Raw genomic sequence first — 27,895 nt, forward strand, 5'->3', positions numbered from 1 at the left:
CGCTGCCGCGCTCGCCGCCCTCGGCCTGGCGCGGGCCGGATACGGCGCACAGCACCTTGGTGCCTCCGGCCTCCAGGTAGGCCGAGCCCTTGGCCTGGCTCAGCAGCCCTGCGCGCGCGTACACGGGCCGCAGCCGCGTCGGGTCTCGGGGAGCGGGCGCCTCGTCCTCGTCAGTTGCGTACAGCTGCGGCGGCTGCGACTCCTCTGGCCCGCGGATGCGGCGGTGATCCCCGGGCATGGCAGCGACCGGCGCGGGAGCCGCTTCCGCCCGCTGCCCTACCTCGTGCGGGCTCTTCCGCCCGCTGCCCTACCTCGTGCGGGCTCTTCCGCCCGCTTAAAGACGCGCGCCCGCGCGAGGGCTGTCGGGATGGCGGCGGGAGGCCGCGACCACACTGCCCCTGCCGGTCCGGAGGGACAACAGCAAGCACCTCCGAGCCCTCCGGCTGCAGTGTGGGCGCCTGGGTGGGCCGGCCCACCTCCAGCTCCTAGGCTAGGCCTGTCTCAGGTCTTCTTCTTTTGACCTGTGAGGGCTGTAATTAATTTTGCGCATGTATGACTATCTTATGTGTCCCACTACCTTGTCGAAGGAGGGAGGACTTTCAGCCCTCCTTACCCAGTGACCTGGCTGGTGTAAACACGAATGGATGAATGGAATGTTTTCTCTCCTGCACAAGGCACCAGACTGAGATAGGGTTCAGGGTGGCCTTGAACTCACCATATAGCCCAGGCTGGCCTCAAATTTCCTGTAGTTCTTCTGCCTCAGCCTCCCGAGTGCTAGGATTACAGGCATGCACCACCACACCCGTCCGTAATCATCTATCTCTACCCAGCTCTCCTCACCCGGCGCATACTCTTTGAAGCTCCTCCTCCCACAAGCCAAGTGGGGGGAGCCCTCACCCCCAGCATAGAGCCGCTTCTCCCAAGGCTGTGGTGATCCTGAGCCCAGGGCCAGCCACCCACATCCAGCGAAACTTCCTTCTTGCACTGACTCCAAACCTTGATTTCGGATTTGGACAGACCCGACTCCTGGTCTCCATCCTTACCGACCATCAAGGAAACAAGGGGGGGCAGGCACTGCAGTGGGGGAGGCAATGCCTGCACCCTGAAAACCTTCTACACGAGACCTGATCTCTCCTCAGCAGCTTCAGAGGGAGAGGGACAAAGGCCTAAAAACGGAGTTCAAGAGGTGCTAAGAAAGGTGCTTCCTTGCTTCCAGTAACCCAGTGAATCATTTCTGTTGACTTATGAATGCCTCTGTCCATCTCACGCCACCTGTGTGAAGGCAACCCCAAGGGCCGTTCCCAAAGCCCTGGCACTGGGGCTGGGCTTGGTGACTCAGCGAGGAGCCAGCTACAGCCACAGCATATGTTCTGCAGCCACGCAGAACTGTCCTGGGCTCTCAGGCAGCACCCCAGGGGATCGGGAGAACACAGCATCCTCATGTATTGCACATGGTCCTTTTATTCTCTGAAGGAAAAAGGCCTCCGACCTGCAGACACGGAAGTTTCAGGTCAGAGGTATTTTCTACAGACACAGGCATGACGATGTTAAACAGCAGTCCTGGGTAGTGGTTTTACAGAGATGGTGCTGACGTGTTGGGCTCAGAACAGTAATGTAAAGGGACAGAGTCACAGCATGGCTCCCAGGCATGTTCGTTACTGCTGGGTTAGAGGACGGATGGGGCTGTTTGAAGGTCCCTGGATTCTAATGCCCTTGTGGCATACGAGAGCTCCTGGCTGGACGGACGCTTCCAGGTGAGGGCGAGACTTCCCCAGCGAGAGCTGCCCCTCCCCTCAGTTCTTCACGTCTCCCAGGCGTAGCTGGGCAAAGGAAGTCGCCAGCTGCAGTGCCTCCTGCAGACAGCCCACGTTTTTGCCCGTGGCCTGGGCAGACACATCCTTGCCACCACCTTTGCCATCCATCAGCCCTGACACCTGCTGCACCCACTCGCTGGCTTTTAGGCCCCGGTTGGCTGCATTCTGGAAGACAGCAAGGGGGAGTGGAGTCAGGACAGAGAATAGGACTGGGGGAAAGACAAGGAAGGGGAGCCACCAGTACCCACCCTTTCCCTGGGCAGAGCAGACCCTACAGCTGGGGCAGGAAGTAGCTGGTGGCCACTGCTATGACCAGGAAAAGTGGCAAACCCAAGTATCAACCAGCACAGTTAAAACATTTTCACCAAAGAAAGGCCTGAGGGTGAGGGGTGATAGAGAAAGTGACAAATAGGTGGGCAGGAGCTCGGCTGCTTCTCAGGGGGTCTGTGGGCACATCTACCAGTCTCAGGAAACAATGGCAAGAAAACCAAACTCTGAGATGCTACAGATTTTGCTTCCCAAAAGTCTGGGGGCTTGCAGGATTTGAAGCAAGGCTACAGGCGGTTCTGACCTGGGGGACTTGACACAAGCATGTGATCTTGCCAGCCTCGTTGTCCACGGTGAAAAGCATGGCAGACGTCTCAGGGGAATGCGTCTTGAAAAGCTTCAGGGCTTCATTCAAGGCCTACAGGGAGACTTGGTATCAGGCCACGGCCTTGTGGCAGGTGCCCTGCTCTGCACAGGGAGAGTTTGCAGAGCTCGGCCCGAATAGCACCACTGCACTCCCCAAGAGCAGGTACTGTCCCAGGAGCCTGAGTGGAGAAGGACCCCAAGCCAGGGCCCTGGCCACACCCGGAGCCACTCCCTCCTCCAGCCACAGATCTCTCCGTGTCTCAGCCTAACCTCAGCCCTAGACAGTACGCCCTCTGGTGACCACAGAGCTCAAAGCCACAAAGCCCACCTGTCAGCCACCAGAGGGCTGAGGCTGGGAGGGAAGGGGACATGCAGTGAAAGGCAGGGCAGCGCCTGGACCCCAGCCCCTAGTTGCCTTGGCCGAGGCGCCGCTCTCCATCTCCAGGATGACCAGGGGCTGGTTGGGGTTGCTGTTGATGAGCTGTTTTGTTCTCTCCAACACCTGTGTAAAGGAGGAATCCGGAAGAGCAGCTCAGGCAAAGGCCCAGACCCAGAAATCTGCAGCAGAAACACTCCCAGCTCCCTTCCAGCCTGCAGCACTGCCAGACGCACTCGCTTCTGGACGTCAGCTTTGCTGGCTCGGTCTAGATCGTCCATGACCTTCTTTAGGGATTTCAGAGTCTCCCGGAGTTCATCCTTCTGCCACTGGGGAATAACTGCGGTGGCCAGGACCTAGAAACAGAAGGGAAAGACCTGTGAGTCCAGGCCACAGGAGCTAGGGCTTGAGGCTCCAGCCCAGCTCCCCCTTCTGCCTTTGAACCAAGATCCTCCATGCCAGATGTCTGGGAAAGGACAGAACAAAAATGTAATAGCTGGCCTTGACCCCAGTAGCTTTTTTTTTTTTTTTTTTGGTATCAGGAATCAAACTCATGACCTCAGGCTTACCAGGCAAGCACTTGTGCCGCTGAGTTATATCCCCGGCCCTCCAGTTGCTTTAGTGACCACAACAGCTGTCCCAAGCAGGGCTAGAGAGAAAGGTACCCCATAAAGAGTCCAGCTCTCACATAAGACCGGGTCCTTGCTGGGGATATAGTTCAATAGCACAAGCACCTGCCTGGCAAGAGCAAGGTCCTGAGTTTGATTCCTGGTACAAGAAAAACAAAAAAAGACCAGGTCCTTTCCAGCTGTGTTCACCAATCTAACGGGTCCCCTTTGCAAGAACACAGGATAACGGAAGTTGACCCAAAGGCCATTCCCTCAGAACTAGGGACTGGCTGCAGTGACAGTTCCTGCAGGAACAGGGGGTCTACATCCTCAAGCCCACGGAACGAGCAGTTTGGGGTAGGGGGTGCCCCTACCTCACTAAGGTCAGCAATTTCCCTCTGCACGTCCTTGTTTGGTGCGGTCTGCGCCTTCACTTTGGACTCCATGGTGGAGAGAGATTTCTTCAAGCTCTCCGCCTTCCTAAGGGCCTGGAAAGGAGACAGACAGACCTGTAAACTCTGAGTGGTAACTGTTAGTCTCACTGTGCTCTCTGTAAACAGCTGTGCAGCAACAAACCAAGACACCAGATGTTCTTTTCCTTCAGGGAGCAAGCACTGGCAGCTGCCGCTCCAGAAAGGAGTAACTCCCGCACACACCGGGCTGGCAAGGGGTGCACGCTAACTCACGCTAACTCAGGCTCACGGAGTTCCAAGTCGGGAGCTCTCTTACCCCATGGGATGACCAACCCTTAGGATGTGGCACCCCAGAGCAACTGTCCCTCTATACCATGCATCTTGCACAAGGCACATGCTGCCCAGGATGTGCGGAGATGTAATGGGGCCCCAGAAGCCACAGCAAAACTCTGGCTCATCCAGAGTAGGAGGCAGAACTCACATATGCTTAGGAGATTAAACATGCCAGCCGGGAAACCTTGTGCAGTGCTGCCTTTCCTCTGCCAGGCAGGGTAACGGGAGGACATCTAGGGGTAGCACAGTCTGCACTTTCATTCTGACCACAATGACCACCGAACCGTATGTATGGACTTTCTGACCAGGCACCCCAGGCTCTTCCAGTAATCACACAGCAGCCACTCTGCTCACCTTCTGGGCTTCCGCACCCGTGACGGCAACGATCCTCCGGATACCCTTGGCAATAGCTTCTTCCGTCACAATCACAAAAGCTCCTGCGTGACTTGAGTTCTGCAGATGCCTGAAGGGCACAGCACGAGTCCTTGGTGAAGAGCAGCCCAGGCGCCCTGGGCCACTCTGCCCGCTGGCAGCTCTCAGTGGGTGGGAGGCAGCTGCCCCAGCAAAGAATGGGTACAGGCTTTCGTGCCAAAGGAATCTTAAGCACAGCACTGGCTAAGCAAGCGCAAAGGGGAGCAGTATGATGGGAAGAACCTGGGCTCTGAGCCGCAGCTTTCTCATGTAAAAATGGGGACAATTCTCCCTCATCTCATGTAGCTGTTGGGAAAATCAAATGCAGAAACATGGAAGTGCACTAGCATCCACCCAATACTACTGCTAGTAGGCTCCGCAGGACGTTTTTGGTCCTGTGATGTGTTTGTTTGTTTGTTTGTTTGTTTATTGCCTTTTTGAGACAGGATCTTGCTATGCAGGTCAGGCTGGCCTTGAGCTCACTTTGTAGCCCAGGCTGGTCTAGAACTGGCAACGATCCTCCCGCCTCAGCCTCCTGAGTGCTGGGATTACAGGCATCACCACCACACCCAGCACAAGTTTTATTTTTATACAGTAAGTCCCTGACTTATAAATATTTGAGTTTCGAACGTTCACAAATCCCAATGGACCCTGCATTACAGACATTCATAGATTTGCACAAATCATGGAAGTAGCTCGTGTGTCTGCCAGACACTGTCACAGTTGTGCTGCTGTGTGCTTACTGTACCCTGTGGTACTGTACAATGGTACAGTGCTTGATTACAGCCCAGGATGTCCAGAAGCCAGAGGAAAAGCAGTGGTGATGTGGAGAGGACTGCTAGGAAGCACACGGCAATATACGTTGTGTACCTGTGTCAAAGGTATGTAAGACTGGCTTTGTGAGACTTTCGAATGTTCTCCCAGAAGGAAACTCGTTCCTAAGTTGCAGACTTACTGTATCCTGCTCTAGATAGAATGCTAGGGCTGGGGATGTAGCTCAGCGGCAGACCATAGCCTAGCAGGGCCTAGTGTGAGGCCCTGGGTTCAATTCCCAGTACTGCAAAATGAATCAAAAATCACAAAATTTTAGCCAAGTGTGGTGGCATATGCTTCTAATCTCAGCATTCTGGGAGGCTAAGGCAGGATGAGCTCAACTTAGAGGCTAGAGCAGGGAATTCAGCAAGATCCTGTCTCAACTGAAAAAAAAAAAATTAAAAAAGGATTACTTTAAAAATCTTATTACAGGGCTGGGGATTTAGCTCAGCGGCAAAAGCGCCTGCCTGGCAAGCGCAAGGTCGTGAGTTTGGTTCCCGGTACCGGAGAAAAACCAAAAAAAAAAAAAAAAAATCTTATTACAACTCCTTAAGTATGTTATATTCCCTAGTTGCTTAAGGACCCGAACTCTTGTAATTATTTAGTAACCCTCAATTATTCTGTGCATGTCACATGAAATCTCTGAAAGTTGTGTGTTATGGTCTAAAGAGTGTCAGCAAGGGGCTGGGGATGTGACTCAGTGGTAAAGCACTTGCCTAACGTGTGAGGGCCTGGGTCCAATACCCAGTCCTGGGGAAAAATACAACACATATAGTGTCAGCAAATAGGTATTTGGGCAGAATACCTGACACTCCCTTGAAGGCCCAATTCAGCTGGGCAGAGGTCTGGAACTCAATCCCCCAGACCCTAGCCTGCCCTCCACACACCCTACCTGCCTGCCTTCCGGAAGCCTGTAGGAGGCCCTGATGAGGCTTGCCCAGGCCTGAAAGATGTTCTTCCCACCAGGCTTCTTTTGGAATAAAGAACCTTCCAGGCCACTATGACCTTCCCCAAAAGAACCCATAGGGGCTGGGGACTTAGCTCAGTGGTATAGTTCTTCCTTAGGTTCAATCTCTAGCACAGAAATTGGACACCAAAAAGGTCCCATGAGCCACAGAGGAATCTAAACTGTCAGAAACAAGTGACTGTCCAAGTCCGTTGAGCTGGGTTTACAGCATGGTCTGCTTGGGGGCTGGACATGACAGGCGAACCTCCTCAGGTGCTGCTCAAGCTGGCAAAGGGAACTGTGTGAGGCACCAGGAACAGGTGGGGGCTAGGACCACATCAGGAACTCCATGAGCACCCCACGGCTTTGCAGAATCCTGAATTCAAACCACCCTTCTTGTTAGGGTCAGTTTAGGGCATAAGAGCAAGAAATTTTTGTGCTAAGTCTGCTTAGGATGTTTTTCGCCACCTCCTCCTAAGGTCCCTTCATCCTAAGCCCAGGAAAAGTTACCACCAGACATGGAGGGCTCTTGCTGGAGCACTGGTTAGGATTCCTGGGAATGCTATTTGACAAGTAACTTTCTGAAGACTTTGTTTCAATCTTAGGAAAATGAGAGTTAGAAGAGCGTGCCTAACATGCATAGGGCCCTGAATTCCATCCCCAGCATTGCAAGAAAGCAACTGAAAAGCAAGCAAGCAAGCAAGCAAGCAAGCAGTGACTGAGTTGGTCTAGCTAAAGGGTGATTCCAAATGAACAAGGCAGGTGACCCCACCTCTTGCGTCTCCTCCCACAGTACTCACGTTCCACCGCAGAACTCAACGGAAGTGAGGGAGCCAGCAGGCCCTGAGGGGTCATCCAACAGCTCCGACACCGGGACCCCAATGGAGACGACGCGCACAGGGTCAGGATAGGTCTCATCAAACACAGCCCGCAGGCCCTGAATGGCTTTGGCTGCTGCCAGGGGACAGTCCTGGGTGTAGACAGGCTGCCACAGAAAGAAGACAGGAAGGAAAGCTGGGCATAGAAAGAAGTGGCAGGCAGAGTGTAACCCACACCAGGACTCCTGGGTCCTAACCCTGGCTCTGTGCAGCGTACTGCCTCAGCCTTCTACAACAGCATACCACGTATGAGTGGCAGGGACCACAGAGGATTTCCATCTCTTGTTACGCTGTGAGCCAAACCTCATGTATGTGTAAGCAGGCGTGACTAGAAGAGCTTTGGCTGTTGTAAGGAGAGGGTAGGTCATGGGCCTGGCTCCCTCTGGCCCTCCCCTTCCTCCAAACACCCTGCAAAAGCAGTTTGAGAATCGCTGCTTTTAGCAAATCAATGCCGCAGCAGAGAACACGGTACAAGAGAACAGGAGTGCGTGGACCCCATGGCCTCCACAACAGACCTGCCCCACGTGGGGCGGGAAGGACCCACCTTGGCTGCCTCAATCATCTCGTTAGCGATCCCTTCGGCCTTCTTGATCTGTTGGGTGGACATGGCTCCCTTGGCAGTGAAGTCAAACCGGAGGCGGTCAGGAGCGACCAGTGAGCCTTTCTGATCCGCCTCCCCAAGCACCGAGCGCAGGGCGAAGTTCAGAATGTGGGTGGCCGTGTGGTTGCTCATGATGGGTCTGCGCCGGGGCTGTGAAGGGCAGAGGTGGCAGGGGACGGTCTGTAACAGAAGGCTGGCTGTCCCCGAGGACTAGAGATTTTGTTGGGCACATGGCTGCTGAGAGAAAACTGTCATTTCCCAGCTTTCCTTGCAGGTTAACGCGGCCACGTGACTAGGCTCTGGCAAAGGAGTGTGCAAAGTGAGGTATACGCTGCCCCTTCCTCTCCACTGCCCGGGACAGGGATCCAGCTATGGCCTATGGACCGAATGTGGCCTATTATGTGCTTTCACAAACAGCTTCACTGGACCACAGTGGCACTCACTTGCTTACACATTATCTGTGGCTGCTGTGTGCTACCATAGCAGAGCTGAGTAGTTGGGATCAAAAGCATGTGGACCACAAAGCCAAAAATACTTACTACCTGGCTGGCCCTGTACAGTTAGCCTTATCACGAAATGTTGTCAGGGCTCAGTCCCTAGTAACACTCACACACATGCGCACACACACACACACACACACACACACACACACACACAGAACCAATTCTCAACCTGGACAACGGAACTGTTCGTTACCCTTCTGGACCATGACACCCTTGGCAAAGCCCCAGAATGCTGGTGGAGCAACATGAGAGGAGAAACTGGGCGGCCCTAGGACTGTGGGGCAAAGCTTCACAGCAGCTTGGGCTCTTAGGCATGAGATAAACCCTGTGGTCTCATTTAAGGATATGGCTATTCTGGAGTGTTGTCACATGTGACAGCTGGTCGCTAATATAGGCTCTGTTGCTCCTGAAGAACTTGAGGCTAGAAAAATAATCTATGAAACAAGTCTACAGGATCTCAACTAAAATCACTGGTGAAATCATTGAATTGGAAACATGTAGGTCTTACTCTTAGTCAAATCCTTAACAACCTAAAAGCAGCACCAAAATTTCTTCTTGCACTCTACTTATAATGCCACTTAAGAAGGACAACAACAAGGCCCGGGGCTATAGCTCAGTGGACAAGCGCCTGCCTGGCAAGTGCAAGGGACCAAAGAAAAAAAGGAAAAGAAAAGACAACGATGGGCCAATTTAAAGCCAAAGGAGGAGGTGTTAGGATTTGGACCAAAAACATCCTCTAAAAGCTGGGCATGGTGGCACACACCTATAATCCCCAGCACTGGGAAGGCCGAGGCAGGAGGATCGCCACAAGTTTGAGGCCAGCCTGGGCTACACAGGGAATTCAAGGCCAGCCTCAACTCCATAGCGAGTCCCTGTCTCAAAAAATAAAAAAGTAAAGGAAAGCATTTCCCCAAAGGCTCCCATATTAAAACACGAGGCCTTTGGAGGGTGCTTGGGTCATGGCTGCTAACCTCATCAACGGAACCCACTGCTGAGTTCAGAGAAGAGGTGCTATTAGGAGTGAGGTCTGGGGGCCAGGAAGATAGCTCAGCGGCACAAGCGCCTGCCTGGCAAGCGCAAGGTCCTGAGTTCAATTCCCGGTACCAAAAAAGAAAAAAGGAGTGAGGTCTGCCGGGAGGGAGCATGTCACTGGGGAGCCCCTTCCAAAGATGCGCCTGTTCCTGGCCCCTTCCTCTCTCTGGTTCTTTCCTCCCCTTCTTCCTGCTTCCTGGCTGCTGTGGGTTGAGCAGCTCTCCTTCACCAGGCCCTTCTGCCACACCATTTCTGCCTTGGAGCCAGATGATCATGAGCTGAAATCATGAGCCAAACTAAGTATCTTCTCCTTTAAACTGCGTGTGTCAGGGATCTGGTCCCAGCAAGGAAAAGCTGACTCATACGGGAGGCGATTACTACCCAGATCCTTGAGGCCCAGCAGAGTGCAACTCACCTCATCAATGAACAGCCGGACCTGATCGCCCACCTTCAGGCTGCCGTAGATGGTTCCTATGTGCAGCACATACCCTCCTCGTACCTGAGTGTTCTTCACCGTGAACTCAGTTTTCTAGAGTCAAGCAAAAGGCTAATGATTAATTTCTAAAACAATCAATTCTCTCTATGTAAGTTCATACACAAAAACTTCTTCCTTTAGGAACTAGGGAGTGGCGTGCCTCAGTGCCACAGCATTGCTTAGCACACACAAAGCCTGGGTCCATCTCCAACACAGAAAAGAAAAACTACCCCTCTACATATGTAATCACACACACATAGATATTCTCTGAGATACTCTCTAATGGTATGTATGTGTACACGTATGCCGCTAATGCTGCTTTATGTATATGTTAAACACTCACATGCACAAATGTACAGTATTAAGGAGCATCTTAGTTTGAAAGCCACTGCAAGGAACCAGGCACCTAAGGAAACCAGGTGACTCCAGACCAAATTCAGCAGAGGCAGAGCCGGAGGCTGTTTGCTCTGCGGCCTGCCCCTTGGAGAGCTGCCCCTCTGTACTTATAAAGCATGCTGGAACTGAAGATCAACCTTTGCCCCTGGCAGCAAAGGGCTTCCTACAAGGGGCCAGTGGTCGAGAAAGCAACAGGTTGCGGAAGTGGCTCCCTCAGCTGCAGAAACAGTGACAACGGTATGCGGGGTCAGCTCCCTGAGACCCAGCGTGCTGAAAGCAAAAGCCGCTCCCCTGCTCCACGCCTGCCCGCCTGCCGCCTTACGTCCTCGCTGCTGTCGTCCACCTTCACCAGGTAGCCTTCGTCGTAGATCTGCCCGCCTTGCTCAGCATAGAAACAGGTCTTGTCCAGCACCACTCCGCACTCCTGGCCCGTGGACACCTCTTCCACGAACATCTTCTCCCTCCGCAGAGCCTGCACTGTGGCCACCGCGCTCTCAAACACTGCCCGGTGGAAAGGCAGGGTCAGTGACTTCACTCACGATTTTTTTTTTCTCCTTCTGTAGAGCAGGGGATCAAACCCAGGGCTTCTGCACATGTTCATCAATCAACCTACCACTGAGCTATACCCTCAGCTCCAATTCTTCTCCTGGATTCCATTTCTCAAGCTCTTCCTAGGTCCCAATTGCCTAATTTTATTTTGGTAGTTTGTTTGAGACAGGGTCTGACTAGGTACTCCAGGCTGGCCTCGAACTTAAAGCGATCCTCCTGCCGCCCGCTCCCAAGTGCTGGGATCACAGGAGTGCACCGCCACACCCCACCTCTGATTTTATTTTGGAAGAAGCCTGTTAGACTCCAAGGAAGAACCAGCACACTGGGTTTCCACCAGAAAACGCAACACTCAGCGGGGAGAATGATCATTCCACTCTCTGGGACTGAGGGGTTTTCTGTGACGCAAGTTTTCTGTGTTAATGCGGGGACAGCCCTGAACAAACAGAACAGTTGGTCACCTTAGCTCTCACACACCGAACAATAACTTGATAATTCTGATTAGCTCTTTAAGAGCAGTAATAAATTCCTTGGTCTAAGGCCAAATCACAAAGAGTGTATTCAATCTGTAGGTCTGCTCTGACAAACTTTGGTATGAGTAAGATGGGCCTCTGCTAGAGCGAAAAAGCAAAATCATGCAATGTTTACTCATTTCTTTGGTTTCTTAACTTTACTTATTTGTGGAGGGAGAACTGAGACAGGGTCTCACTGTGTAGCCCAGGCTGGCCTCCAACTCATGGGGACCCTCCTGCTTCAGCCTCCAGAATGCTAGGATTACAAATGTATGCCACTATACCCAGCCATTTCTTAACTTTTTTTTTTTTGGTTTTTCTCTGGTACCGGGAACCGAACTCACGACCTTGCGCTTGCCAGGCAGGTGCTTTTGCCGCTGAGCTAAATCCCCAGCCCCCATTTCTTAACTTTAGAATGCTATTATATTGATGAAAAATTTAATAGCCACTGTGGCCCAGGTGTGGTGGCACCAAACCTGTAATCCCAGTTTAACTCCCTCTTTGGGAGGCTGAGGCAGGATGACCATAACTTCTAGCAAGACCCTGTCTCAACAAAATAGCCATTGTGTACTGTGTCAAGGTTGACTGCCTGGTCCCCTCCTCTACTTGTTATAATCAGAGGAAACTGGTGAAGGGTACATGGAACCTCCTTACAATTTTTCTTTTCTTTTCTTTTTTTACAGCTTCCTATAATTATTTTAAAATAGTTAGGAAAATCACCAGCCAAGGGTGCCATGAGAATAGAAGTGCTCAGCACGGCTGTGCTGCGCTGCAGGAGAGAGAAGCTGCAAGATCTGCGGAGCACCAAATCTCCAGACTCGTCTCTCAAAAGCTCCCCAGATAAAGAACAGACAGCTCAAAAGTGGGTGGAGCCCAGCAACACACCGTAGCCGCCGCTGGAGTCTGAGCGGTAGTTATACTTCGGAGAGTCATCTGTGGCCTCCAGGCCCTGTGCCCGCAGCTCTTCGATGGCATAGATGTCCAGCATAATGAGGTCTTCCCCGCCGGCTCCCTTTCCCTGTGACTTCAGCTGTCAGAGAAATGAACACTAGTGACTTTAAACTAGAAGAACAAGAACTTGAAAGAATTTAAGATTGCTAAACTACACCCCCAAATTTTTCAACCTGAGAGTTTGGGCCATAGCATTCTTTGTTATCTGCTGTCTGCCTGCATTGTGGGATGTTGACCAGCACCCCAGACTCCACAAACAAGATGACAGAAGTATCCTGCCCCTGGTTATTAAAGCCAAAAATGTCTTTGGACATTACTGGTGAACACACCCTGGGGAGAGAATTACCCCGTTTGAGATCCTTTCGTCTAGGGAAAAAAGAATTTCAAAGACTAATGGAAGGGAAGTCGTGCTTGCTTTTCATGCCCGGGTAGGAGATGGGCTTCCGGCTCACGCTCCACATTCTTTACCTGGGCCAGTTTCCGCTCCTCTTCGAAGCCATCCATATCTACCACCAGGCCCTTCTCTTCAGCAATCAGTCCCGTGAGATCCACCGGGAACCCATAGGTGTCATAGAGCAACCAAGCAGTGTCGCCTGCACAGCACAAAGGAGTTGTGTCAAGGTAACAGGAATAGTCAGTCCCTTATCTCCCATGACAGCCCTTCAGGGAGATGCCGAGAGTGACAGAAGGGATGAGAGTCAAGGCGAGTCAGTACTGGCCCTGTGAGTCTGTCAGAATATCCACCAAACCTGGAATTGAGCTACAGAAAGAACGAGGAGTCTCCTGGTAAAATTCCACTGCTTGATCTGAACTAGTGCATTCAGTCTGAGACAATTCTGTTAGGGAAACCTTTATTATACTTCAATACAAAGAAACAAAATCTTTGGAATTTATTTTCCCTTCTGGTAAAAAAATAAAGCAAGTTACAAAATGGTATATATCCAGTCTTCCTTTTTGTTTTGTTTTGTTTTTTTGAGACAGAGTCTTGCTAGGTAATTCAGACTGGCCTCGAACTCACTATGTAGCCCAGGTGGGGCTTGCACTCATGGTAATCCTCCTGCCTCAGCATCCCAACTCCTGGGATTAGAGGCGTGTGCCAACATGCTTGGCTCCAATGTTCTCATTTTTGCTTGAAAAGTATACATGCAGACACACAAAAGTACACACATTTACATGCATTTGCATGCATACAGAGAAAAAAATCCTGATTCATTATATACCAAACATGAGTTACTTCAGGAAAAAAATAAGGTGCTACCTCAAAATGAGTGTGGGAAAGGATTTTCACTTTTTACTTGAGTATTGAATACCTTACCACAATACAGTATGACTTTAATAACCCTACTCTAACTTCCACTTTACACAATGCAGAGCTGTTTAACCAGGCGACACTCCACCTCAGCAGACACACGAGCCCACTGCAGTCTCACAGCGGGTCTGCCGTGCCACGGCCCGGACGGAGGAAGACGCAAACTGGGGCTCACCTGGAATGGTCCTGCAGTCTCCCAGGCTCTGAATCTTCCGGTCCAGGATGCGACGTCCTCTGCTGAGAGTCTTGAGAAACTGCACTTCTTCTTCATTAATAATGTCCTTCACCATGTCCGGGTCCTTCTTTAGCTCAGGAAATGCATCTCCCTGAAGAAAGGGGACTCAGTGACTCCAGAGACCATAACCTTCCCCCTCTTAAAAAGGCCCGCGAACAGCGCACTCCCTCCCACTGGGTGCGCAGCCCAGAGGGGAGCAGGCAATATACCCACCAGGGACTGCACGACAACGTCAACCAAGGTGGCAAAGAAACCCCTGCTGGCGTTGAGCTTCTCATGGGAATATCGGACGGCCCGGCGGAGAATCCTTCGCAACACATACCTGGAAGAGGCAGAACCTAGCGCCCTGCTAGACAACACGCCTGGCTGAGGGGAATCCTAGCTCCTACCCAAGACAACAAGACCGATTTTCTGTCACACGCTTGCGGAGACTTTCTTCTAACCTAAGCCTGCTTCTTGTGTTCCCCAAAGTACCTAAGGTTGACTCCGACATAAACTCAGTCAACATACTCAGAACCACAGGGTAAGGGTCACCCAGCGTAACCTTTGTTTACTGTCCTTCTGTTTAGCTCCCCACAGAGAGAGGCAAGGACTGACCAGATGCAGACTCGCATATACTCTCAGGCCCTGCAGCCCATGATGGAGTTTCCTGGAGCTAGTCAATACTCACCCCCACCCTGCCCCTGCCACAATCCTACCAGACAGACTGAAATATAATCCTTACTGTCTTTACTTAGCAGAGAAGTCTTACTCTTAAAATGCCATCTTTTTAACATGAGCAGAAACTTCCTTACCCCTTAAAAAAAAATAAAAGATTCCCCTTGCCTCCACCTACACAAAAGACAAAAGAATAAAATATGGCTTTAAATTCCATATTCCATAGAGTCCTAAAGCCAAGCACGGTAGTATAAGCCTTTAATCCCATACTCTGGGAAGCTGAGGCAGGAAGATTTTCCGGATTGGACAACTCACTGAGAACTTGTCTCAGAAAAAAAAAAAAAAAAAGAAGAAATTAAAAGGGCTGGAACTGTAGGTCAGTCCAAAAGCCCTGGGTTCGATCTGTTTTCACAGGGTCTGTCCCAACACTATGTAACATACTCACCCCCGCCCTGTGTTGTCAGGCCGGCCGCCGTCAGCCAGCGCCACGGTGATGGTCCGAGCGTGGTCAGCCAGCACTCTGTAGGCCATGTCAATCCCATCAACATCCTCGGCACCAACTTTCCCAGCATAGGGACGGGCGCCTGTGCCCTACAGGTGGAACCCGGAAGGCGGCCCATGAGCAGACAGCCCTTCTGGTGCTCCCTGCCAAGAGCTTCCCAGATGACTGAGGACCAGTAAGGAGAAGGGATGCTCGTCTTGCCAGATCCTCTAAGCCCACACAGGTGACAGCAGTGGGAGCAGAGTCTCCAGGTAACCCCCCGACACGCAACGAACTGCACTGCCTTGTGCCTGAGCCTGCTGCTCCTGGCACAGAGGCAGGCAGATGGCAACAGGTGCCCTGGGCCAGCAAAGCAAATGGTCACTTATCTTTCACAGCACTGCTGTAAGTCCAGTCTGGGGAGCTGCACAGAAGTTTCAGCATTTGAAGGAGGACCCGTACCTTCTGAATGGCTTCAAAGTAGGGGACAAAGAGGTCAGTGTCGTAGTTGGACATCTTATTCTGCAGCACGGACACCAATCGCTCCAGGCCCATCCCTGTGTCGATGCTTTTCTTGGGAAGAGGTTTCAAAGTGCCATCCGTCTCCCTGGGTGACAGAGAGGAAGCGAAGGTGAAGGAGGGATTGGGCTACAAGCCCTCCAGACCTGCTGGTTAAAACTCACACCGCACAGTTTGCAGGCCGTGACCGTTTACTGCACGCCTCTGTCTGGTTTCACAGGAATAATGGGGCAGACACAAAGGAAAGTAAAATATGCTAGGGTCCATTTAAATGAGGCAAAGGTGTGAGTGAGTGGTGGCACGTGCCTGTGATCCCAGCACTTAGGAGGCTGAGGCAAGAGGATCACAAATTAGAGGCCAGCACTCGGGAGGCTGAGGCAGGAGGACTGGTAGGAGTTTGAGGCCAGCCTCCACTACTTAGGGCATCAATGTCAGCCTGAACTGTACAGTGAGACCCTGTCTCAAAAACAAACCCCCCAAAACCCAAAACAACACACAAGTTTGAGGCCACAGACTAGGCTATACAATGAGTTCAAGGCCAGCCTGGACCACATAGTGAGACCTTATCTCAAACCCAACATTCCTTGCCCCAAACAAGAGAAAAAAGGTAGGCTTCAAAGAAAAGAGCTATAAAACATCAACCCACATTTCATCAGGAATGACATTACATTTTTTTCTTTTTTTTTTTTTTTTTTTGTTTTTTTCTCTGGTACTGGGAACTGAACTCACGACCTTGCGCTTGCCAGGCAGGCGCTTTGCCACTGAGCTAAATCCCCAGCCCCAGGAATGACATTATAGAATAGCCTTCAGGAAGCTATTACATGGGGCTTGGGGTGCAGCTCAGTGATAGAGTCCACGTGCCTAGAAGGAGATTTGGGTTCAATCCCCAGAACTAAAAAAACAAAAAGGTATTACGTGAAATACCTAGTTTATAAAAGAACAGACCTAGCCCCATCCCAAAGATCAGCAAGGACACTTAAGAATAAAATTTTTAAAATTGCCGCAAGATTCCACGATGCCTCTGGAGCCTGAATCACCATTGCTCCAGTCCCCAAAGACAAGGCTCTGAAAAGAGCCTTCAGCCATGAAGCAGGAGCTGATTTTCCTTTGGCTCAGTCACAGGCTCTTCACAGGAAGGAGCCAGGCCCCGCTACCTGTTATACTGGATGAACACAAGGTTCCAGATCTCGAGCACGTTAGGATCATCCTGGTTGACGAGGTGTGCAGCATCCCGGTCGCCAATCCGGTCATAGTGAATCTCGCTGCAGGGACCACACGGGCCTGTGTCACCCATCTCCCAGAAGTTATCCTTCATGTTGCCGGGGAGGATTCTGGTGCCATCCAGCCTGCACAGAGCGGAAGAGGTTAAGCCCAGTTAGAGCCACTGATCAGGACTCTGCCCAGCCTTGCTCCCATCACAAAAGGAAATCTTGTGATTTCCGGTGAAGAAGGTCCACTCTGCCAATTGCTAACGTTAATTTAACCTGTATACAAACCCTACTAAAGGGCAGAACATACTTCTTCTCAAGTATTATTACACTGTATTATGAAATATATATATGTATGTTATGATCATAACTCAAGAAAAATATACAAAAAAGCCAGTGTGGTGGCACATAACTGTAATCCCAGCTACTTGAGAAGCTGAGGCAGGGGAACTGCATGTTTGAGTCCAGTCTGGGGAATTTACCAAGAACATGTCTCAAGTGAAAAGAGCAGAAGATATAGGTCAGTACTCCCTGAGTTGAATCTCCACTACTGGAAAATGGAACAAAACAGAATATAGCCGGAATTTAAGCAAATGTTTTTTGAGAGAGGGTGTCTTGCAAAGCCGTGACCCGTCCTGGAGACTGATGGAGAGCGAGGTGACTGCACACCTGGTCCCAAAAGACACCTCTGAGGAGCCTCAGCTGACCGTGATGTATATGCAGTGAGAGGGTAATGGTGAGATTCCACCTTACCCCAGAGAGAACGACTAGCAAACCAAGTGCTGGCAAGGACTGGGAAACAAAAGAACCTCCTACATCCTTGGTAGGAGTATAAACTCATATAACCACTATGGAAATCAGCATGGGGATTCCTCAAAAAGTAAAAATAGAAATTCCATTTGACCCAGCTATACCTCTGCTGGATTATTTTCCCTAAGGAGATAAAGAGATCACAATATAATGTACATGTACACCCATGATTATAGCAGCACAATTCACAACAGCTATAGTTTGGAAATAGCCTAGATGTCCATCAACAGATGAATGAGTAAAGAAAATAGAATAAGCCAGGCATGGTGGTACATACCTATAATCCCGCACTCAGGAGACCATGGCAAGAAGACTGCTGTGAGATCAAAGCCACCTTAAACTACACAGCATAGTGAGACCTTGTCTCAAAATAAAGAAAGAGATAGAGAAAAGGGCAGGAAAGGAAAGGAAAGGAAAGGAAAAGAAAGGAAAAGAAAGGAAAGGAAAAGAAAGGAAAGGAGAGGTGGCCAGGCATGGTGGCACAAGCTTATAATCCCAGCCCTTAGGAGGCTGAGGCAGGAGGATCACTGTGAATTTGTGGCTAGCCCGGGCTGCATAAGTATGTTCAAGGCTGGCCTGAACTACACAGTGAAACCCTGTCTCAATAATGACATAACATAAAATACAGGCGAGAAGAGCAAAGCTATGAATACACTGAGGGTATAGCGGAGTAGAAGAGCGCATGCCTTGTACATGTGAGGCCCTGCATTCAATCCTGAGTACCACCAAAGAAAAAATTTCAAAAGAAATTATTCCTAGTCACCTTTAACTACCCCTCAAAATGCATTACCCCAAAATGAGAAATGGTGACGTATTCCAGTTCATCAGAAGATTCTACACTGGCTTAGGCATCACTTTCTTCCCCTATACTCTAAACAACTCAGTTGCATCTTACCCCAAATTTTGCCAGATCTGTTTACATTCCAGATCTGGTTCTAAGCCAGCTGCTTCATCCCCTCCAAAGTAAGTAACGTAGAGTCTGTCAACTGGAATGCCAAACTCTTCGGTAAGAAGTTCCAGGGCCATCTTACACGCTAATTCCTACAAAAAGAACAAAAAGATACAGAAAATGGCTAAACCAAAAGCAGTTTAGTATGAGTAAAAAGCACACGAGCCAGGCTAGTGTATGTCTGTAATCCCAGCTATCCCAGAGGCTGAGGTAGGAGGACTGCAAGTTCCAGGCCAGGCTGGGCAACTAAGCAAGACCCTGTCTCAAAAAATAAAAAAGGCTGGGGGTGTAGCTCAGTGGTAAAAGATCACTCATTCAATCCCTATTACTAGGGAAGAAAGAAAGAGGGGAGAGAGGGAGAGAGACAGAAAAGAAAGGAAAGGAAAGGAAAAAGATCAGATCCTCAGAACACAAATTCAAAACTACAGAATCTTCACTATAAATGCAACCAAATTCAGGATCAATTTACACAAGAAACCTAAATTGGTGAAATTAGCAAACTGCAGATACTGCCAGGTCTGGTGGCATGTGGTTGTAGACTCAGGTACTAGGGAGGCTAATGCAGGATGGCAAGTTCAAAGCCAGCCTGGGCAACTTAGTGAGATCTTATCTCAAAATAAAATAATAAAAGGACTCGGGATACAGTTCAGGGCTACTGAGATACAAGCCCCAGTAGGGCACACATACACACACACACACAGTTATCAGTACTACTTTGTGGAAGCCTTGGAATTCATAAATGTCCTCCACTCTTCAATCTTCTAGATCATATCTCATATTTTAAAACAAGTAAACTTAGAACCCAGTTCCCTTAACAGAAATGATCCATTCACTCAAAACTCCCACCAGTTCTCCTGTGCTGAGCTCACCTTGAAGTAATCTCCAAAAGACCAGGAGCCCAGCATCTCAAAGAAGGTGTGGTGGTAAACATCTTTGCCCACGTCATCCAGGTCATTGTGCTTGCCCCCAGCCCGGATGCACTTCTGTGTATTGGCAGCTCTGCTCAGCTTTGCCAAAGGGTGAGATGGGTCAATTGTGTTCAGGAAGATGGGTTTGAACTAAAAAATAAGACGGGGGTGGAGGGGAGAGAGCGGCAGGTTATGTCACGTGACCATAAGCTGGCAGGAGAGATCACACACAAGCTGGGCTTTGGATCTAGTGAGCCTAGAATGGAGATTCAGAAGCAGGTGGCCCGAATGGAGCCAAAGCAGAAGCAGTGTCTTTGAGAGCAGCTTCTTCGTGGACCTCTTTCCTCCAGGACCTCTGTCACTGCAAGGAAACTACCTGTGCAGGGGAAGCCCTGCCGGATCCAAGCAGCCGAAGGTTGATGTGTAACACCTGTGCTGCTTCTTCCCAAGTCTCCAGTGGTCAAGGCCTGTATCATCCTTCCAGAAAAACGCACTTTAAAAACTGATATGCTCCCTTGTGAGTAAAGGTGAGGAGGAGAAAAAAAATTGAGACCTAGCCAGGGAGTAAAATCAGCACAAGCTGATGAATGACTAGATAGGTTTGGAGACTGTATTTTCTTGCTCTGAGGATTTATCAAGTCATACTTTGATATTCTATTATTTGGGTCTTTTGGTTTGTTTCCATTTGCATTGTTGGGGGATAGTTTTTTGGGGGGGGGTACCAGGAATTGAACTCACGACCTCATGCTTGCGGGGCAGGCGCTGTGCCCCCTGAGCTACATCCCCCACCCTGGGGAATACTTTTTAAAATTAAGTTATGTTCCTTGGTCACAGCAGTTCAACAATCACACGTGGCTGGTGGCTACCACACTGGACAGCAAAGACAGCAATAATTCCATCACTGCACAAAGGTTTACTGGACAGTCATGTGCAAAATCATGAAAAGCATAAACTTTCTTACTTATCTTTTTATGTCTAGTACCTTTCACAGCACCTACAAAAGAGCAAATGCCTAATAAAACACCATTTTTAATAGCTAAAAAAGAGAAAAGTAATAAAGCTATCTCTGATTCAGAGGCAGTACAGCACAAAGGTCACAGAAATGAAAGCATGGATTCAAATCCACCTTCTCGCCTTTAACAGCCACAGAAGTGCGGGCTGCTGACCTGCGCTTTCAGCGCCTTGGGAAGGTTGGTAACGGAGTGGAGCTTAAATGCCTTGCTGTATGTGAAAGACACAGAGCAGCGGCTGGCACACAGCAAGTGCTACATGCAGTGCAGCTGTTGCTGTGTTCAAGAGAATGCTTACAGACACTGAAAGCATGGAAGCTGTGGTTCCTTGAAACAGCTGACCTAAAATTACTGCCTCCATTTCCAGATGTAGGTAGAGGGCTCCCATATAAATGAAAACATTTTTCATGATTTTACAGTTAATCTTACACAATGCAGAAAATGCTCCCCCCATTAAGCTGGGTGTGGCGGTACACACCTGTAATCCCAGCTACTCAGGAGGATGAGGCAGGAGCATTCTGAGTGCAAGGCAAGTTTGACCAACTTAGTGAGACCCTGTCTCAAAATGAAAAAGGCCTAGGGTGTAGCTCAGTGGTAGCACAAGACCCTGGGGTGGATTCCCAGCACCAAACGCAGGGGGGATGGGGGCTACTGGGTACTTCCTGCGTTCTAAATATCGTGGTAATCATTTTGTATGCATTACCTCCTCCACGTCTTACTGCAATGAACAAGCAGACATCATTACTATTCCTTAGTTCACAGATGAAGAAATAGGTTCAGGACGTAGAGTTCTGGAAGATCACACTGAAAGGAACAGAGCCGGTATCCTGGCTGATAGCAGGTACTGTACTTTTATCGAGGCTCTGCTGCCTCCTTTGCGGACAAACAGCTAAGAGGAAAAGAGCAACTCTTTACCTGGTTCATGCCCGCATTGGCGAAGAGCAAAGTGGGGTCATCCAACGGGATGGTGGCAGACGAGTGAACATAGGTGTGCTCGTTTCTTTTGAAGAAATCTATAAATCGCTCCCGGATTTCACTTGCTGTTAGAGTTGAGCTCATCTTGAAAGTCACCCCTGAGAACTAACCCAAAAAATAAAGGAAAATTAGAGAAACTGAAACCCAACAGTAGGCATCACATAAGGCTCTGGCTTCTCAAGCCAAGTCAAAGCAGACACAAATGAGCTGTGTGATCCTAAAACCTTTGTGTTGAAATGTCCAAGGCTAGAATCACCAAAGTGAAACTTGCTGCACCTGCAGATGACAGCCCTAACTCTTCCTTCCCATGCCAACCTCAAGAGGCTCAATGAACTAACACAGGTAGGGCAGGAGGCGGTTTATTCCTATATTCATCCGTACAAAAAATATGCACTAGGTATCCACTACCAGGAATGCCAAAGAGGGATAAAAACCCTCATACTCTTTACAGTCCAACTGGTGAAGAGGGTGAAGCCCAGAGGACCTGGATTTCAATCCCAGTTCCAAATCCTGGAGGGGAATCACTTTCTTCAATACAAGGAGAGGCTGGGTGTGGTATCTCACAGCCTAGGTAGAGAGGGGAGGCTGAGGCAGGAGGATTACTGAGTTCAAGGCCAGCCTGAGGTACACGGTGAGTTCAACACTAGCCTACACTCATAGTAAGAACTTGTCTCAAAAATAAGTAAATAAACATTTTAACAAAGGAGAGGCCCAAATCAGATGCACCTGCAGATGATACAGATCCTTATAGCTCTTTGTTACGCAAAGTTCTTATATATCCTTACAGTTCTCTGTTATGAAAAGTTCCATATCCCCAAAGCCAGGGTCTCTAGGTTTGGCTGACATCTTAGTGTGGCTGCTGTCTGCGGCTCACCCGAGAGTGGGACCATGTGGGACAGCCTGCAAACAGCAGGAATGCGCCTACCTCTATAAAGCCAAAGCCAAACCCCCAACTGCTGACCTGCTCCATCGCCAGCCGTTAGATTACTGAGGAGTGAGCCAGGTGCCCTGGGGCTCACCAAGAGTGAAAGAGCAAGGAAGTCACAAGAGAGGGTAACTGGGAAATGAAACAACTTCCCAAGTTCACAGCTTTGCAGTGTCCCTGAGAGGCAGGCTGGGGAGGAGTGACAGGACGTGGTCAGGATACAACTACTGGCTTTGCACTAAACTGCCACGCAGGATCAGCGTCTAGGAAAACATAAACCACCTCACCACATCATCTCAGCCTCCAGGGCCTGGGACTGCAGTTCAGGGGTGCAGGAGCTGCCTAGGGTGCTGGAGCTGAGGTGCTGGGCTGCATCCTGGCACAGGAAGAAGTCTCTAGAACTCCAGACCCAACTCTAGCCTTAAATAAGGCACTCTGTGAGGTCCTGTTAGGTGGGGAGAGGGCCAGACACAGAACCTCCTCCTTCTGCCTGAGTCAGCTGCCTAGGCATCAGGCCCTCTGGTTTCCTGTTCTTTCTCTCATGAGGGATGAGTTTAGCTTAGAGGTGTTAGTCATGATTGATTAGCTATATTTAGCATTTCCTTAGCTCTTTAGCCCTACAAAGCCCGAGTGGCGGTCCAGAGTAGAACTGACTTGCTCTGGGCAACTGGACCCTATCCTACACCTGTCACTGCCCCCACAAGGGAGGGCCTTTCCTCATACACAGTACAGGCTTGTAAGGACTGTTTTACTCTCTCCAATAAAGCAAAACTCCTTGTGTTAAAAAAAAAAAAAAGCACTTTGGCCTCAGTTTGGTTCCTTTTTTTGGGAGAAGAGGGGCTGAAACACTGATTCAGGGCCTTGCTAGATAGTTCAGGGTGGCCTCAAACTTGAGAACCTCAGAAGGAGGGGAAGAGGGGTTGAAAGGAAGGTTGGGGAAAGGGGAAAAAAGAATCAAGATGTGTCATGTACAAGTACTAATTTCCAGCTGGCTGTGTAATCGCAGCACTCCAGAGGCTGAGGCAGGAGGATCATTGTAAGTTCGAGACCAGCCTGGGCTACAAAGCAAGCTCAAGCCCAGCTTGAACTGCATAGTGAGACCCTGTCTCAAAAAGAAAAAAAAAAAAGTACAAATTTCCTGGGCTGGGGATCTAGCTCAGTGGTGCACTGCCTGCTTGGCAAGCACAAGGTCCTGAGTTTGACTCCCAGTAGCCCCCCTGCCAAACAAGTACGAATTTCCTATGATGAATATGATCATTATGTACTACATACCAATACATTTAATTTAAAAAATTTTTTGAGACCCTCCTGCCTCAGCTTGGGGCTACATAGGGAGTTCAAGGCCAGCCCAAACAACATAGTGAGACTTTGTCTCAAAAACACAAAACAAAACAAGCTGGGGATATAGCTCAGTCCAAAGGCCCTGGGTTCAAATCCCAGTACTTAAAAAAAAAAAAAAAAAGGGGAAGGGGCTGGGGATTTAGCTCAATGGCACAGCGCCTGCCCAGCAAGCGTAAGGTCCTGAGTTTGATTCCTAGTACCAAGAAAAAAAAAAAAAAGAAAAAAAGAAAAACCCGTCCTGTATTTGCAAGCTACCACTTTAAGTCACTTAGGGTAAAATGTTTTCCTTATGAGGAAGACAATAAAGAAATATGTATAAAGTGTTAACTCTATGTTTAACAACAATTTAACTGATTTATTCAAACTCAAAGAATTATGCAAAAAAAAACCCTTTGGGCAAAAAGCTGGTGAAGGAAGCTGAGAGCCACCGAGGAGCCTAGAATTGTACTGATGGGGCTTGCTGTCCATAAGGAGTGACAGTTCAGGTTTTCAGAAACTGTCACATCACCTTCTTCCTCATCCCTCCTCAACACGGCTCTCACTGAATCTTAACCATGGTTGCAGAAAGGGAATTTGCAGATAGTTCCATGCTCTCCCCTCTATATGGGCTACCTGAGATAAATAAGCAGTTAATTTCTGAAAGACACATTAATTTCCCACTGATGCTTAGTCATTCAACACAATGAATGGATACTATACTGTGAACAAAAGCCCACACTGGCTGGATGTGGTGAGGTTTGCCCATTATCCCAGAACTCGGGAAGCTGAGGCAGGAGGATTGCCGAGAGTTCAAGGCCAGCAAGGGAAACATAGTGAGTTCAAGGTCTACCTGAGCTGCACGGCGAGACCGTATGGAAACACCAAAACCAAGCAAAAACCAAAAGCCTGTGCCTTTCAGAGAGAGACCGTACCATACAGAAATACCTGCAGTGGTCTTCAGAAGGATCCGATACTTTGAGTACAAACCCGACCAAGCCTGCGACTATTAAAAGCTGTGTCCCTCATCACCACTGGGTCATTATTCAATATGAACCCCCAAAGGCTGCATGGAATACAGAGTGAGTGCAAAGGCAGAACCTCAGATTTCATCTCCTAGTACAAAAGGGCTGTAAAAGTCCCGAGTACTCCGTCTCACACGGCAGCTCCAGCCACGTGACCTTGGAACATGCTATCCGCGTGCCGGGTAAGCTATCTGTCCCACACCTACTCCTCTTCCTTAGCTAATTCTTTGGGGGTGGGGAGTTGAACCCAGGTCCTTAGAACTGAGCTACATCCCCGGGCACTTTCCTTCCTTTTAAAACTTTTTAGAACGAGGACTCACTAAATCAGAGTTGCCCAGGCTGGGCTCCAGTTGATCGTCCTCCTGTCTCAGCCTCCCAGAGTGCCGGGATTACGGCACACCTGGCTAATTTCTCAATTTTGGTATCTCAATTCCAAAGAAACTTATTTAAGCAAGCCTTCATTTCTTCAGCAGGTTCCCCCTCTCTTTTACTGTCCCTTTGCCCCAAGTGCCCGCCTCAAGCGTTTCATGGCTGTGCAGCGCACACCTTCCTGCCAGGCTCGGTTCCGCGGCGGTGACCCGGATTCAGGCCGGCTCACCCCTAAGGTCTATCCTCCGCATCTAGTCCAGCGATTGCCAAATACGCATGTCAGGATTAGATATTCCGGTCTAGTGCGGAAATAGCAAGCTTTAAATTAACTCGCATACTTCAAAGCAGACAGCACCACAGCCTATCTGAAAGAGTAACAGCTGAATGCGACCGGACCGGTACCCACGATCCCGTTAATTCTGAAAGAACGGAGGCTCCCGGCGGGATCCACCCACCTGGGCTGCCCCTCTCTCCTCCCCGATCGCCCTAGAGCATTAAAACCGTCGTGAGCCGGGCGCAGGGGCGCACACCTGTAATCCCAGCACTCGGGAGGCTGAGGCAGGAGGATCGTTGCGAGTTCGAGACCAGCCTGGGCTACAAAGTGAGCTCAAGGCCAGCCTGAAATGCATAGCGACACCCTGTCTCAAAAAGACAAAAAAAGAAAGAAACAACAACAACAACAACAGAAAACCGTCCCGAGAAGACCTTGGGGCCGCAGCAAGCTCCCGGGCTCGGCCAGTGCACACCCGCCGCCCACCTCCGCGCTGCCGGGGCCGCCGAAAGCCACTCCCGGGCCCGGCCCGCTTCCCAAGGCCACGCGGGGACTGGCCCCGGGACCAGACCTAGCTGCTGAGCTCACCCCAAGCCGCAGCAGCTCCCACGGACCAGCAGGGCTCTGCAGGAACGCCTGCTTCCCCGGGGGGCTCAGTCCCGAGCTCCTCCCCCAGAACCCACCGCCCGGCGACCGCTGTTACCTGCTCGCGCAGACGCACAGCGGTAGCCCAACCCGCCCTAGGCCGCAGCGGGCTGGGAACCCGTATCGCGGAATCCAATCAGAAAGCGCCAATAGAAAGTGCCCCTCTACGCCCGCCCCATACAAGATATATGTGGTCGTGGAAGATGCCAATCAAACTAAGCACCAATGAACTTACTAGTTGTTTTCTGAGAAGGCGGCTCTAATTTGGCTGATGCAATGGCTGAGAAAGATGATTCGCTGTATGTCTGATGATCAAGTTGGATGGTAGCCTGCGGAGGCCAGGTTTTTTTTTAAGCTTGACAAATCCTTTTAATAAGTATGTCAATGACAAATTTGTTTTTAAATAAATGCATTGCTAAAATTTGTAGTTACTTAGACAAATTTAAGACTACTTTTCCCGCTGCAGATATGCAGATACACATGATGGAAGGCAGATAGAATAGTGACTCAAGTAGCACAGCCATGTATGCCACAATTTCTGCATTTTCAAGTTGCCCACTGTTCACTAAATCTTTTTCAATCCCCGGTTCGAAACCACCGGGGCTCGCCGGGCATGCTGGCGCACGCCTGTAACCCCAGCACTCGGGAGGCTGAGGCAGGAGAATCGCTGTGAGTTCGAGACCAGCCGGGGCTACAAAGTGAGCTCAAGGCCAGTTTGAACTGCATAGCGAGACCCTGTTTCAAAAAGACAAAAAACAAACTACCGGGGCTCTTTAGATGTGCGATCTTTTTCTCTCTGCTTTTCTCTCTCAGCACTGGGGATTGAACTCAGGGCCTACGTGCATGCTAGGCAAGCACACTGCCCCTGAGCAACATCCCCGTCCGAACATTTCTGCATTCCCATCAGTGATATTTTCAGGTGGATATTTTTCATCATTTGATGTGGCTAATATCACTTCAACACCAAGAGTTCGAACAGTGATCAGGTTTTCTCATCTTTGAGTTTAACCTGGGCTTTAGGGTAACTCTAAGTCCTGGCCCATCCAGCTCGAGGCCTTACGCCGACATTTTGGTTTCCATTTGCAAAGTCCTAATAGTTGACATAGTAACAAGAGACATACTAACTGCGTTGGGTTGAGGTGACAGGTCTTGGTATAGTTCTCTACATTTTAGTTGCGGGATGATATGCAGACCTCAGAGATACAACCCTAAAACCCCACCCCAAGCCTAGTACTGTGGACAGAACCCAAGGCCTTCACACTGAGCTACCCAAGTTTTTATTTTTTTATTTTTATTTTTATTTTTTTTAAGTCGAGGTCTCACTAGGTTGCCCAGGGGCTGGGCCCAAATTTGTGATCCTCCTGCCTCAGCCTCCTAGAATGCTGGTCAAATTTTTATGTTTTCATGGATATACTTGTTCTTGTCAGACCTTGAATATGATACGGGAGAAACGATATAATAGCAGTTAAAAGACATCACCCCCTCTATTAGCCAAAAGATAATATTTATAAGTGAGGCATCATGTCAAATTTCACACAGGTCATTGAATTTCATTTTTGAGCTGCTTATTAGGTATGCTGGCCATATGGGGAAAATAACTCAACCTGTCACATGTCCGATCTGCTGCAGAGTTTGTGACTTCATAACATCAAGGGAGGAAGTTGTGAACCAAAGGAAGCAGATAGAGTTTTACTAAAAACAAGGAGAACAAGAATGGCTCTTGGATTTCCGGGAAGGGTCTCAAGTGGGTGGCCACTGAGGCTCTTTGACGGGGCAATTTATACAGCAAAGTCACAGCATGGGTTTGTTCTTTCCATATACCCTGGTTATGTAACTCATATTCCTATCTGATCATTACAAGCTAAGTGACTATCCTTGTAATCCTATAGATTGATTATTGCTTGACTCACATTGTGCCCATGTCTTTTTTTTTTTTTTTTTTTTTTTTCCTTTGCAATACTAAGGATCAAACCCAGAGTGTGCTTGCGTGGTAGGCAAGCACGCTACCACCTAGCTACATTCTGAGCCCCCAAAAACATGG

General features: G+C 49.6%; 2 protein-coding genes across 3 annotated transcripts in view; both read right to left on the bottom strand.

Moving 5' to 3' along the window:
* The window catches only part of Exosc6 (exosome component 6), a gene marked incomplete in the record, with an annotated part of 1,419 nt that extends 1,102 nt beyond the window's left edge, over nt 1–317 (bottom strand). The window contains 1 exon segment of the mRNA XM_013503930.1: nt 1–317. Within this exon segment, the coding sequence (XP_013359384.1) occupies nt 1–238 (238 nt within the window).
* A 1,126-nt stretch (nt 318–1,443) lies between these two features.
* On the bottom strand, nt 1,444–25,990 carry Aars (alanyl-tRNA synthetase). Of its 2 annotated transcripts, none has more exons than XM_005403471.1 (21): nt 25,913–25,990; nt 21,243–21,407; nt 19,279–19,467; nt 18,356–18,501; nt 16,597–16,788; nt 15,386–15,530; nt 14,888–15,033; nt 13,999–14,107; nt 13,726–13,876; nt 12,710–12,834; nt 12,176–12,320; nt 10,555–10,733; nt 9,777–9,890; nt 7,770–7,976; nt 7,148–7,332; nt 4,532–4,640; nt 3,806–3,919; nt 3,060–3,179; nt 2,863–2,949; nt 2,386–2,499; nt 1,444–1,979 (listed from the first exon to the last, which is right to left on the bottom strand). In XM_005403471.1, the coding sequence occupies exons 2-21, from the start codon at nt 21,384–21,386 to the stop codon at nt 1,794–1,796; spliced, it is 2,907 nt and encodes a 968-aa protein (XP_005403528.1). In that variant the 5' UTR covers nt 21,387–21,407; nt 25,913–25,990; the 3' UTR covers nt 1,444–1,793. The 2 variants fall into 2 exon arrangements, with proteins under 2 accessions (XP_005403528.1, XP_013359383.1); XM_013503929.1 differs by lacking the exon at nt 25,913–25,990 and adding an exon at nt 25,798–25,906.
* Between the last annotated feature and the right edge of the window lie 1,905 nt (nt 25,991–27,895).

Source organism: Chinchilla lanigera, unplaced genomic scaffold (assembly GCF_000276665.1).
Source record: "Chinchilla lanigera isolate Chin_1 unplaced genomic scaffold, ChiLan1.0 scaffold00083, whole genome shotgun sequence".
Classification (NCBI taxonomy): domain Eukaryota; kingdom Metazoa; phylum Chordata; class Mammalia; order Rodentia; family Chinchillidae; genus Chinchilla; species Chinchilla lanigera.

Excerpts from the sequence above, each read along its gene's own strand:
- Aars (XM_005403471.1), bottom strand. The coding sequence starts at position 21,386 with ATGAGCTCAACTCTAACAGCAAGTGAAATCCGGGAGCGATTTATAGAT. Across the intron at positions 12,835-13,725 it reads AGACTGCAGGACCATTCCAG|GCGACACTGCTTGGTTGCTC; the intron begins GTGAGCCCCAGT and ends TGTGCTGTGCAG. Across the intron at positions 9,891-10,554 it reads TGGACGACAGCAGCGAGGAC|AAAACTGAGTTCACGGTGAA; the intron begins GTAAGGCGGCAG and ends GCTTGACTCTAG.